Genomic DNA, 12,297 nt, shown 5'->3' on the forward strand with positions numbered 1-12,297 from the left:
AGTTAAAATAACCCATGACCAACAGGGTAGCAGATATCACAACCAGTGGCCTTTACATTCCTTGTTTTTACTCTGGTTTCCAACTTCATGCAGGTATCTCTAGGTAAACACGCCTGAATTTTGCCCCCCAGTATGAAATGCAAGACTTCTAAATTCCTATGTACTCCTGAAATATTAATTTTCATTTACTACTTATCCTTAGTGGCCCAGAATCAAGGTCTGACCTACTGGTAAACAACCATTCTGAACATCTCTTAGCTTCCCCAAATCAAGCAGTCTTCAGGTGGTTCTTTTTGCCAGGAACATTCTTCTTTTCTTCCTGAGACCTAACTCAAATACCCCCTCCTCTTAGCAGCTTCTCCTAATTCCCGGAAGCAGAACCAGTACCCTGATCCCCTTTGTTTAACCCTCTAATAAAGCACATACACCTTCCACTGCAGTTATATTTATTTCCCTCACTGATTTGAGCTCCTTGAAAACAAAGACCTTATCATACTTGGTTTTGCTTCCTGCCTAATAGATGCTCAATAAATATTGGTTGAATAAATGAACCAGTTTAACTAAACTATAAACAGAGATAAATTTCTAAAAATAATTTGTTCAACCTCTGACATTAAAAAATATCATTGTTTTGAAGGGTTTTATTTCTAGTTTGTTGTCTTTTGGGGGGACTTGTTTTAGCTTTATGAACTTTTTTCAAATGTGTTAACTTTAAAGGAGATAACATGGGGAAAGGAACTGCTTAGAACTAAGGGGAAATAAAAATATTAATGCTGTCTTTCTGCTCCGATTCTGCTTGCCTAATTTGCAAGGGTTCATATTTTAAGGTGACTAGAGGAATATGAGGCAGGCTCCTTTCAGATTTATTTATTTATTTTAGAGAGAGAACATGTGTGCAGGAGTGGGGGGAAGGGCAGTGGGAGAGGGAGATAAAGAATCTCAAGCAGACTACCTACTGAGCACAGAGCTGGACATGGGGCTCAGTCTCTGGACCCATGAGATAATGACCTGAGCCGAAATCAAGAGTCAGATGCTTAACCAACTGAGCCACCCAGGGGCCCCTGGGCAGGCTCCTTTCAGCCTGCAAAGTTCATGAGTTAAGCAGAAATTCCTATAAACCCAGATGAAGATCAGAAACTAGATAAAGACTGACAAAGCAAGAGTGAAGGCGGAAGAGCTTACTTTGGGGAAAATGAACACAAACCAATATAATCTCGAAGAAACAAAGATGAGAAATAGAGTGTTTAACATTAGCAGTAAAACTTTGACTGGATTGTACTGTTAAAAGTCATCATGAAGGGGCGCCTGGGTGGCTCAGTTGGTTAAGCATCTGCCTTCAGCTCAGGTCATAATCGTAAGGTCCTGGGATCGAGTCCTGCATCTGGCTCCCTGCTCAGCCCGGAGTCTGCTTCTCCCTCTGCCCCTCCCCCAGCTTGTTTTCTCTCTCTCTCTCTCTCAAAAATAAATAAATAAAATATTTTTTAAAAAGCCATCATGAAACAAACAACATGGATGGACCCTGAGGGCATTATTCTAAGTGAAAAAGTCAAAGAAAGACAAATAGCATATGATCTCACTTATATGTAGAATCTAAAAACAAAAACAAAAACAAAAAACCCTGAAATCATAGATACAGAGAACAGATCAGTGGTTGTCATCAGTGGTAAGTCATGGGGATGTAATGTATAGCATGGTGACTACTGTCAATAAACTGTATTGTATATTTGAAAGATACTAGGAGAGTAGATCTTGAAAATTCCTACAAGAAAAAATTTGTAACTGTGTGGTGATGGATATTAAGTAGGCTTACTGTGATCATTTTACAATATATACAAATACTGAATAATTATGTTGTACACCTGAAACTAATATAATGTCAATTATATCTCAATTTAAAAAGTGCAACCTCCCCATAATCCATCACAAAACAAAGATAAACTTGGAATTTAAGTCAATTCCCCAATATATACTATGTGTTAGTCAATAAATAAATTGCAGCAAGAATAGGGCTAAAAATAAGTATAAAAATTCTTCTTACATGTAATCATTACTTTTAGAACAGAAAGATGAAAAATAATAGGTATATGGCAAAAAAATGGAAATTAGAATTTGGTAGTTGCCAAACAGAAAAGAGTAACAAATTGTGAATGTGGACTCAGCATTATCCCTAAGAAATACTTTTTTTTTTTTTAAAGATTTTATTTATTTATTTGACAGAGATAGAGACAGCCAGCGAGAGAGGGAACACAAGCAGGGGGAGTGGGAGAGGAAGAAGCAGGCTCATAGTGGAGGAGCCTGATGTGGGACTCGATCCCAGAACGCCGGGATCACGCCCTGAGCCGAAGGCAGACGCTTAACCGCTGTGCCACCCAGGCGCCCCTCTAAGAAATACTTTGATTTATTCAAGGAAGGTTAAAGATTAAACAACAGATTGCATCATAATCTATTATCCTTGGAAAAAAAATGAATAGTGTTTGATTCCCTATTTCAAAAAAACCTCTTATTTTTAATTTTAATTTTACTCTCTCAACTAAATTTCTCCAATGGTTGACAGCAGGAACTACAGAACTAAAGATTATAATAGGCTTCAAGTTCTAAGATAAAAAGCCCAAAAATTAAAAAAAAAATTCTGAGAAGAATCCAAGTCAGAGAAGGTACCCATGAGACAAAAATCTGAGGATTACAGATATGACAGTATTGGGTGTCTCCAATAAAGGATTTCAAAAGAAACTTCTCAAACAGTGTAATTCTGAAATGTTACATGCGTTCAAATCTCAGGTATGCTACTTCCTGCGAACAAGTGACTTAATCTCTCTGTGCCTCAATTTCTATAATCTAGAAAAGGGGGATGATGATGAGAATATAATTTCACAGTAACCCTCACATGAGGGTTACATGAACTAATTCATGGAAAGTGCTTAGAAGAGTACCTGGCACATATCAAGCCATTAAGCCTTAGTTGTTGCTATACCCTCGTACCTTAAACAGAAATGGAACATAAGACTTTGATTTCTTTGTGGAGAGGACAGAAATAGTCAGGAGAGCTACCACTCCATTTGTTTGTTTTTTTTTTTATTTTATTTATTTATTTGTTAGAGAAAGAGCACAAGCATGGGGAGCAGCAGAGGCAGAGGGAGAAGCAGGATTCCCGCTGCGCAAGGAGCCCAATGTGGGACTCGATCACAGGACCCTGGGATCACGACCTGAGTGGAAGGCAGATGCTTAACCAACTGAGCCACCCAGGCGTCCCCCACTCCAAGTTTAAAAGTTCTCCTAGTACAGGAGGCCAGATAGAATGAGGCATTTATCCCAAGGCCAGCTGCTCACTTCCGTATTAGCTAACTAGAGCTCTAAACCTATCAAACCAAGGAACCACATCCTAGGCTGTGGTCATCTCAACAATGTAGCTATTTTACTTAATCCTCCTAATTTTGTTTTTACAGAAGAGTAAACAGAGGTGCAAAAAATTTACTGATTTACCCAAGGGTCACATCTCTCCACTCATTCTAGCCTTTGGAAGTTGCAGTGGTATTCCACTTTTCAATTCACTTTTCTGTTTAATTTACTATTTAACTGGTCTTCCAGGGTTTGGTGAAATCTGGGAAGAACAACATGAATTTGCCACACCAACAGAGCTGACCAAACGGGACCTAGGGAAAAGCTACTGCATGGGTCCAACTGATGTCCAGTTAGAGTGGCACCAAGAGTCTCAGAAAAGTGTAGGCTAGGTTAGTGGGAATATCCTCTGTGTAAATTACACACAGACTGGATATGGACAATTTAAAAGCAGGGACTGAGAAAAACTGTTTTTAGGCCGAATCCAATGTTGGGAGAAGGCAGGATTTAAGTGACCAATGATTTTTAAACTCTGATGTCAAGAAACCAATGAACAACCAAGGGAGGTGGCTTGGGCACACAGGGACAGGGTCCATGATATGTAGTGGTCACCATGGATACTTTTAAGATGAAGCATTAGTGGAAAGGGAGTGAGATCAGCAACTATAGTGACAGCTTATCAAAATAATCTTTTATTCAATCAGTCAACAGTATTCACTGAGCTTCTAAATGCAAGGCAGAATAAAAGGTAACACACACTGATAAACTGCCAAATGTTTATATTTCGACATGTTTCATTACTTTTTCTATCAGTCAAGTCAATAAGTGAGGCAGTTACTGGTGTACACTAAACCATTACTGAATTAATGAATATGCCTTCAAGCAAGTGGAATAGGGGGTGGGGAGACTGGAGGAACCAGTTGAATGGGGTTAAGAAAAGACACTTCTGTAAGGTTAACAACGAAGCGTTTCTATAACACTTTAACGTTTTGCAAACCATTTTTTGCATTTATTCTTCTTCCAGCTACAACTTCAAAGTCTATAAGGTAAAGGCAATTAATGTTTTTATTTAACTGATGAGGACACCAAGGCCCAGAAAGCATTATTGACTTGCCCAAGGTTACACAACACATGTCAGTTGCAGAGGCAGGAACTGAAAACCCAGGCTTCCTGCTTCAACGCCCGCCTGTTGAGTCCTTCCACTGAACCACACTGCCAGGAGCGATCTGGCGGCTTGGAAGTTGGGGACAAAGCCCCATGCTACAGCACTCGCACTTCACACCTGGGCCTGAACTTGTTGCCCACGCGGCCTCAGGGGGAGGAGGGTGGGTGGCCTGTCGCGGTTTGGGGTTGGGAGGTAATGGCAGGCTCCCCTACTTCGTGGTAATCAGGTGGTTACTTACTCATATTGCCCGTTCCTTTGGGCTAGCGTCAGGGCGCAGGGCTCCCGAAGAGTACCCTTCATCTCCATACCCTCGATAGTATGCAGGCACTAGTCAAGGGTCTCCTCCAGATGCGCGGCCAGGGAGGGGTGGCGCGGTGCGGGTTGGAGAGAGGCTCCCACCCCTCTGCCCGCTCTCCCCACTGCCCAAGGCATCGCGTCCCGCGCCGGCCCCATTCCCCCGTTCGGCTCGGCCTCTGGGCCCCACAGCCCCCCAACCCCTCCACCGCGTTCCGCAGTTCCCCGCACTCCCCCCCCCCCCGCCCGGCCCTGCTCGGCCTCCCCTCCCCCTTCCCTCAGGCGGATACAGCAAGGGGCTGGGCTCCGATCCGGAGCCGCGGCTCCATCCCAGCGGCCTCTGAGCTCAGTGGGGCTGCGGACTGCGGGCGGATCCGACGACACTGCCTCCTCCGTCCTCACCCACAGTCCTCGGCTGCGCGTCGTTTGAAGAATAGCTCCGCACAGGGCACCGGGAGCCGCGAACCCGGAGCCGGGAACCAGGAGCCGAGAGCCGAGAGCCTGACCCGAGAGAGAGCGGCGCCTCGCGCCCCCGCCAGTTTTCCAGGCCGCCGCAGATTTCGCCCCCTGCGGCCAACCTGCGGAACTGCAGCGAGAGACCCGACGGACCGGGGGCGTCTCTACCACGTCCAGGGAGGAGTGCGTTTTAAATGCTGTCTGTGACACCGGAATTGTTCTGTGGGCTTTGAAGATTGCCACAGAAACAAAACACAGCTACACCTATGAAAGAACTCAAATGTGTTGGACCAATAGGACCTACATCATCCACTAAAAAAATCCTTATTACAGTTATAACGCACCTTGCTGGTTATCCTACCTCTCAGATGTTTTCCCCTTCCTCTTCTTCCTTCCACCACCTAAATCTTTAGAAAAAAACCCCAAAGCTCATATCTTTGCTTTTCCTTTGCGTCCCCTCCAGGTCATCTCTAAGCAGGCAACGACCAAATACACTTCCCGGGTCCAGACCCCTTGTGCAACACACCCCACTGGTTAACACAAAACTAACTCACTATTTAACACAGCCACTCAGGCTTAAAACTTCGAAGCCATGTGCTTTCTTCCTTTATCCTAATTTCTCTGTATGGAATTGGTCAACAAACGTTATTAATATTTTCTTTGGAATTACTTTTAGATTCCTTGTTTTCTCTCCATTTGCACCCCCCATCACTTTCCTGGTAGCTCTCCTGATCTCTCCTTTGACCATTTTACTATGTTGATAATCATAAGAAACTTCTTCCTGGAGTAATGTTTCAATTGTGTGTTTTACTTGCTCAAGAAATCTACAGTGGACTACATAGCAAGACTGATTTTAAAGCTATAGTAATTAAGACAGTGTGGTGTGGAGCTGGTCAGACCAATAGAACAGAATACAAAGCCTCAAACAGATCCACACACATATATGGAAAGTTGATACGCAACATATGTGGCATTTCAAATAAGTGGAAAAAGAATGGATTATTCACTAACTGGTTCCGGGACTCTTGATCATCCATATAGAAAATTATAAAACTAGATCCCTACCTCATACCATAGAGAAAAGATTCAATTCCAGGTGGATTCAAGATCCAAATGTGAAAAACCAAAACTTTACAGCTTTCAGAAGAAAACAGAGTATCTTTATGAGCTTGGAATAAAAGATAAGAATGACTACTTAAGACACCAGACAGCACAAACAATAAAGGAATTGATAGATACATTTAACTACATTAAATTTCAAAATGTATATACTTCAAGACAACATAAACAAGTTAAAAACAAGCCACAGACTGGGAGAAGATATTTTTGATACATTTAACTGGCAAAGGATAACCTATGAGGTTCTATATTTTTAGCTGTCATCACCTTACAGAATTCTCTCCCACCGCTCTCTGCAACTTTGCCAAGTTACACAGCTCCTTGTTATTCCTAGACCTTTCTAGGCACACTCTTGCTTCAGGGCCCTTGCACTTGCTGCTTATTTGCACTTTCACCTCCTTTGGGTCTTTGTTCAAATGTCACTTTCTCAGTGAGGACTTCTTAGACAACTTTATTTAAAATTACAATTCAGGGGGCGCCTGGGTGGCACAGCGGTTAAGCGTCTGCCTTCGGCTCAGGGTGTGATCCTGGCGTTATGGGATCGAGCCCCACATCAGGCTCTTCCGCTATGAGCCTGCTTCTTCCTCTCCCACTCCCCCTGCTTGTGTTCCCTCTCTCGCTGGCTGTCTCTCTCTCTGTGTCAAATAAATAAATAAAATCTTTAAAAAAAAAAATTACAATTCAGTAATCTCCTTACCCACTTTCACAAAAACATGCCTCTTCATTCATCTTCCATGTTCATTTTTTCCCGTAGGATTTATCACTATCCATTATTTTATCTCTTTTACTTATTGATCTTGTCTACTGTTTACCTTCCCCCACGAGAATGGAAGTTCCATGAGGGCAGAAATTTTGTCCGTTTTGTTCATAGCTACATTCCCAGCACCTACAAACATTCTTGGAACAACGTATATACTAGAAAAATATTGATTAAATTAATGAATGAATAAGTGTCCAGATGTATAAGATTTCTTATAAATCAGTAAGAAAAAGGAAGAAACATAGTAGAAACATTGACAAAATTTATGAATAAAGAGTTCATATTCAAAGAAACCCAAATAGCCAATAAAGACATGAAAGGGTGGGGATGCCTGGCTGGCTCAGTCGAAAGAGCATGTGACTCTTGATCTCGGGGTCATGAGTTCAAGTCCCATGAGCCCCACAGTGGGTGTAGAGATTACTTAAATAAATAAAAACTTTAAAAAAAAGACATGAAAGGATGTTTCACTTCAATGCTATTCAGAGAAATTGAAAACTAAAATGATGAAATAGCATTTCACAACTATTGATTTGGCAAAATTTAAAAATTCAGATAACACCAAGTGTTGTTGAGGATGTAGAACAAATGAAACCCTGATCCATTGCTAGAAGGAGCATGAACTGGTAGAGCTGCTGTGAAGAGAAATTTGACGTTGCCTAATAAAGTTGAATATGTAATACGCTTCAACCCAGAAATTCCATTTCTAGGTATAGACCCAGGCAAAACTCTAACCTTTATGCACAAGAAGACATGTAAAAGAATGTTCATTGCAGGGGTGCCTGGGTGGCTCCTGTCAGTTGGGCAAAGGCTCTTGGTTTCAGCTCCATCTGTACCTTGGATCCTTATCCTTCCCAATGATCTCAGGGTCGGGATCTCAGGGTTGTGGGATCGAGCCCCACATTGGGCTCTACACTAAGCACAGAGTCAGCTTGGGATTCTCTCCCTCTGCCCCTCCCTCCCACCTGCATGCATGTGTGCTCATGCTCTCTCTCAAATAAATACATAAATAAATTTTAAAAAAGAATGTTCATTATAGCATTACTTGTACTCTCAAAAAAAGGGAAGCAAATTAAATGTCCATCAGCAGGTGAATGGACAAATAAATCACGGTATTCATGAAGTTAAACACTATTTTGAAACTAAAATGAATAATTCGAGCTATTAACAGAGTAAAATTTCAAAATACAATGTTGAGCAAAAAGAGCAGAACATGTGCAGTGGACTACTTATATAAGGTCTGAAAATATTACCTGTTGCTTATGGTTACATAAATACTAATAGTATACAAAACATGAAAGGGCATAATTATTGCCAAATTCAAGGGAGGGAATGGATTGAGACTGGGGAGAGGCATATAGGAAATATCAACTATATCTATAATATTTATTTCTTTAAACACAATTTCAAAGTTAACATTGCAAGATTCAGTAGAACTGGGTGGTGGGCACATATATTGGTTATATTATTTTATGTACTTTTCCTGCATTTGAAATTGTTTGCAATCAATGAAAATGAAAAACAAAGAAGTAATACGTAGGGGAGGGCTAGCAGTGTCAAATGCTGCATGGAAAAACGAGGATGGAGAGACTTTCTGAATGTGTCAAGGAAGTCACTGGAGACCACTAAGTAAGTGGTTTCAGTAAGTAGTGAGGATGGAAACAAGATGACAGGGAAATGAGAAGGGACTGTATTGTGAGGAAATGGAAACAAGATACCATGTACTGAAGAGGCCTGGAAATAAAAAGGAGTGAAGTACAACTTTAATTCAATTAATTAGAAGAGTCAGAAATTCTTGACAAAACCTGAAGCCATTTTAAAGCAAAGGGGGAAGGGGCCAGCGAAGAGGGAGACATTTAAAATACCAGAAGAGGGAAACAGAAAAGTTATAAGAAAAATCTTCCAGGGGCACCTGGGTGGCTCAGTCAGTTAAACATCTGCCTTCTGCTCAGGTCATGATCTCAGGGTCCTAAGATCCAGCCCAGCTTCGGGCTCCCTGCTCAGCGGGGAGCCTGCTTCTTCCGCATCTTCTTCCCCCCTCCCCGGGCTCATGCTCAATCTCTCTCTCTCTCAAATAAATAAATAAAATCTTAAAAAAAAAAAGAAAAATCCCCTGGTGGTTTGGAAGGATGAGGATCCAAGGTATAGATGGAGGAATCAGCTTTAGGGAAGAGGAGAGAGATTTCTTCCTCCAAATCTACAGTATCCTTAGCATCTAAAACAGTGCCCAGTGTATAGTGGGGTACTCAAATATTTGTTGTAAAGAATAACAGGTTGTGAAGAAATGGAAATATATTCAGGTGAGGACACTAAAAACTGTGGTCTCTCACAGGGGAGATGATGACTTTCTCCAAAAAAATAATAAGTGGATGTTATAATAGTAATACCAGCAATAATCCTGGTGGCTAATGTTGAATACTCATGTGACAGACACTCTCCACATGGATTTACATACACTTTCATTTAATCCTCACTAAATCCCTGTAAAATAATAATATTATTGTTTCCATTTTAAAGGTGAGAAAACTGAGACATGGAGAGGTTTAGCACCTTGCTCATTAACTAGTAAATGTCAAAATCAAGATTCAAACTTAGTGTTTGCTGACTCGAAAGTCAGAACTTTTTAACCAAACACATTATGCTGATCATTCAGTATTTTTTTTAAAGATTTTATTTATTTATTTGACAGAGAGAGAGATAGCCAACGAGAGAGGGAACACAAGCAGGGTGAGTGGGACAGGAAGAAGCCTGATGTGGGGCGCGATCCGGGCATTCCGGGATCGAGCCCCGAGCCAAAGGCAGACGCTCAACGGCTGAGCCACCCAGGCGCCCCTGCTCATTCAGTATTAACAGGACTAACAGTAAGTATTTATTGAGAACCCTCTATGTGTCAGGCATTATGTTAACTGCCCTACAGGAATTAACACATTTGATCTACTGAAACTGAAGTTGAGAGAGAGGGCTTGGGAACTTGAAGACGGTGGAGAGGGAAGGAACAGGCACTGTTGGAGAGTGACAGTGAATCCAGAAAAATTAAGGGGTTTTAGAGGAGTGCCTGTGTGGCTCAGTTGGTTAAGTGTCTGACTTTGGCTCAGGTCGTGATTTTGGGGTCCTGGGAATGAGCCTAACGTCCTGCTACCCACTTAGCAGGGAGTCTGTTTCTCTCTCTCCCTCTGCCCCTCCCTTGCTCATGCTAGTGCGCGCGCTCTCCCTCTCTCTCAAAAGAATAAATAAAATATTTTTAAAAAATAAGGGGTTTTAGAGCAAAAGAGAGAGAGCAGTTAGAGGCAAATAACCTGAATTTCTATGGCGGTCCAAATCAGCAAAGTCTGTAATTTTCTTTGGCAATGCTTGGCAGATGAAAAGCAAGAGTAGAGAAAATACACCAAGAAGGTGCACTAACCTTGGGAATTAGTATAGCAGGCAAAGCAGAAGTCATGGGGTGAGGGAGTCTAAAGTGGTAGTTGTGATACATTGGAATAGCTGATCCTGGAGTCAAAGTTAGGTAAAGATATGTATTCCCCTCAGCCTAGGGCCAGCAGAGAGAAGGAAGCAAGCTTGACCAATGTAATCATTCCGTAGGTCTGATCCAGCAGCAAATTATTGTATCATTTTAAGTATCACATTGGGGACTGTGCTTACTTAAGTGCTTACGTAGGTGTTAAATAATTTTTGTAAGTTGGTTAAAATCATTATTTTATCCACAACCACCTTCTGACTTAGCTACAGTTGTTAATGATACCACTGTTTAGTCACCTCAGTTTAAAACTTCAGGTTTATTGGTGAACCTGCTCACCTTCATCTATAGTATCCAACAACTCAACTTCTGTCAATTCTGTAGTAAATTCCTTAATGTATATATCTGATCACTCTCACCTATCATCGTCAGATGGCAACTTGCCTAACTAAATGAAGGTCTTATGCCCTATAGCTGCATTTACATACAAGAAACAGTCAATGCAAAGGGTTAAATGGTTGTTGAACAAAATTCAAATAAATGAAATTCTAGCTTCAAGAAAAAATGAGTCTCACCACCTCCAACACCACCACGAACACACACACACACCACATAAACACACACAACACACACACACTTAAATCAGTGCTCAGTGCCTATTTTTTATCTGTTAGACAACTGGAACTAAGAGCTTAGACCTTACAGGCTTTTGAGAGACAAAATAAAAAAGTGAGATCTTAAGAAGAGAGTAGAAAATACTAAAAGAAAATGGGAAAACTCAAAAATTATAATTTAATTAAATGGCTACAAAATATAACATATCAAGTTCATTAATTATTGAATTTTCTATTTATTAAAAAATTCACTATCTTTGAAAACAATTTTTAGGTTGGATCTTCTCACTTCCCAAGAATGTCCAAGTATGCATAATGATTATGGAGAAATCACAGCCATTATAAATTAAATTAGTTATGCGCAAATAACTTCAAGAGCAAAATGACAAAAGCCCTTACAAAAATTTACAGCAAAAATATAAATATTTAATGCAGGACGTGGATGCATTTTAATAAGTTTAATACGATGCTGGCTGAAGCCTTCACAAGTGAGAGAACTGAGGGCCTGCAAAGGCAGAAACAGGCCTGCCTAACATAGATGAGGCTGGGAAATATTTCATGTAGGTGAGTCAGCAGCCAGAGGCTGAAAGGCAGGCTGAGCAGAAGTATAAATGATTAACAGATTTTTAAATCACCACTAGTTGAAAAGCCTCACTTTTCATATACACAAAGCAGCATAAAGAAGAGCTCATTTTTATTTACATATTTCCATCTATATTTTTCATTCCTTATAGAATTTGGTACTTGCTGCTTAACTCCTACCCTAGCTGGTTTCTTTATTTCTTTTGACCTCCATCCCTATTTCATTCTCTAAGGCCAGACTCACTCTCGTTTCTGCTTTGAGAATCCCATAGCTGGGTCTGGCATTGCCCACCCAGGCCTACTTTCCTTCTCCCCTCAGAAATTGGAGATGCTGAACCAAAAGAATATGGAGTTAGCCTGGCATTTAAGGCTCCAAGGATTCTGTCCTGAATATATATTTCCAGTTACTTCCCAAAACCACTATTTACAAACCTTATGTTCTACCCAGCATTTTCCTTAAGAACTGAACACATGCAGCAGTTAGTGACAATCAGACGGGTATGCTTATGATTCAGGT

At 41.1% G+C, this 12,297-nt stretch overlaps 1 protein-coding gene across 6 annotated transcripts in view; it reads right to left on the reverse strand.

Moving 5' to 3' along the window:
- OCRL (OCRL inositol polyphosphate-5-phosphatase) overlaps positions 1–5,337 on the reverse strand; it is a 55,887-nt gene extending 50,550 nt beyond the window's left edge. For 5 of the 6 annotated variants that reach the window (XM_087860005.1, XM_087860004.1, XM_087860003.1 and 2 more), the window contains exons 1-2: positions 5,086–5,337; positions 4,740–4,810 (exon numbers count right to left, since the gene is read on the reverse strand). In XM_087860005.1, coding sequence (XP_087716131.1) covers positions 4,740–4,810; positions 5,086–5,124 — 110 coding nt within the window. In that variant the 5' untranslated portion in view covers positions 5,125–5,337. Of the gene's footprint in view, positions 1–4,739; positions 4,976–5,085 lie in introns of those variants that run through there. The other variant, XM_045793838.2, reaches the window with a different exon arrangement.
- Between the last annotated feature and the right edge of the window lie 6,960 nt (positions 5,338–12,297).

This window comes from Ursus americanus, chromosome X (genome assembly GCF_024610735.1).
Source record: "Ursus americanus isolate L20-20 chromosome X, mUrsAme1.1.p, whole genome shotgun sequence".
NCBI lineage: Eukaryota > Metazoa > Chordata > Mammalia > Carnivora > Ursidae > Ursus > Ursus americanus.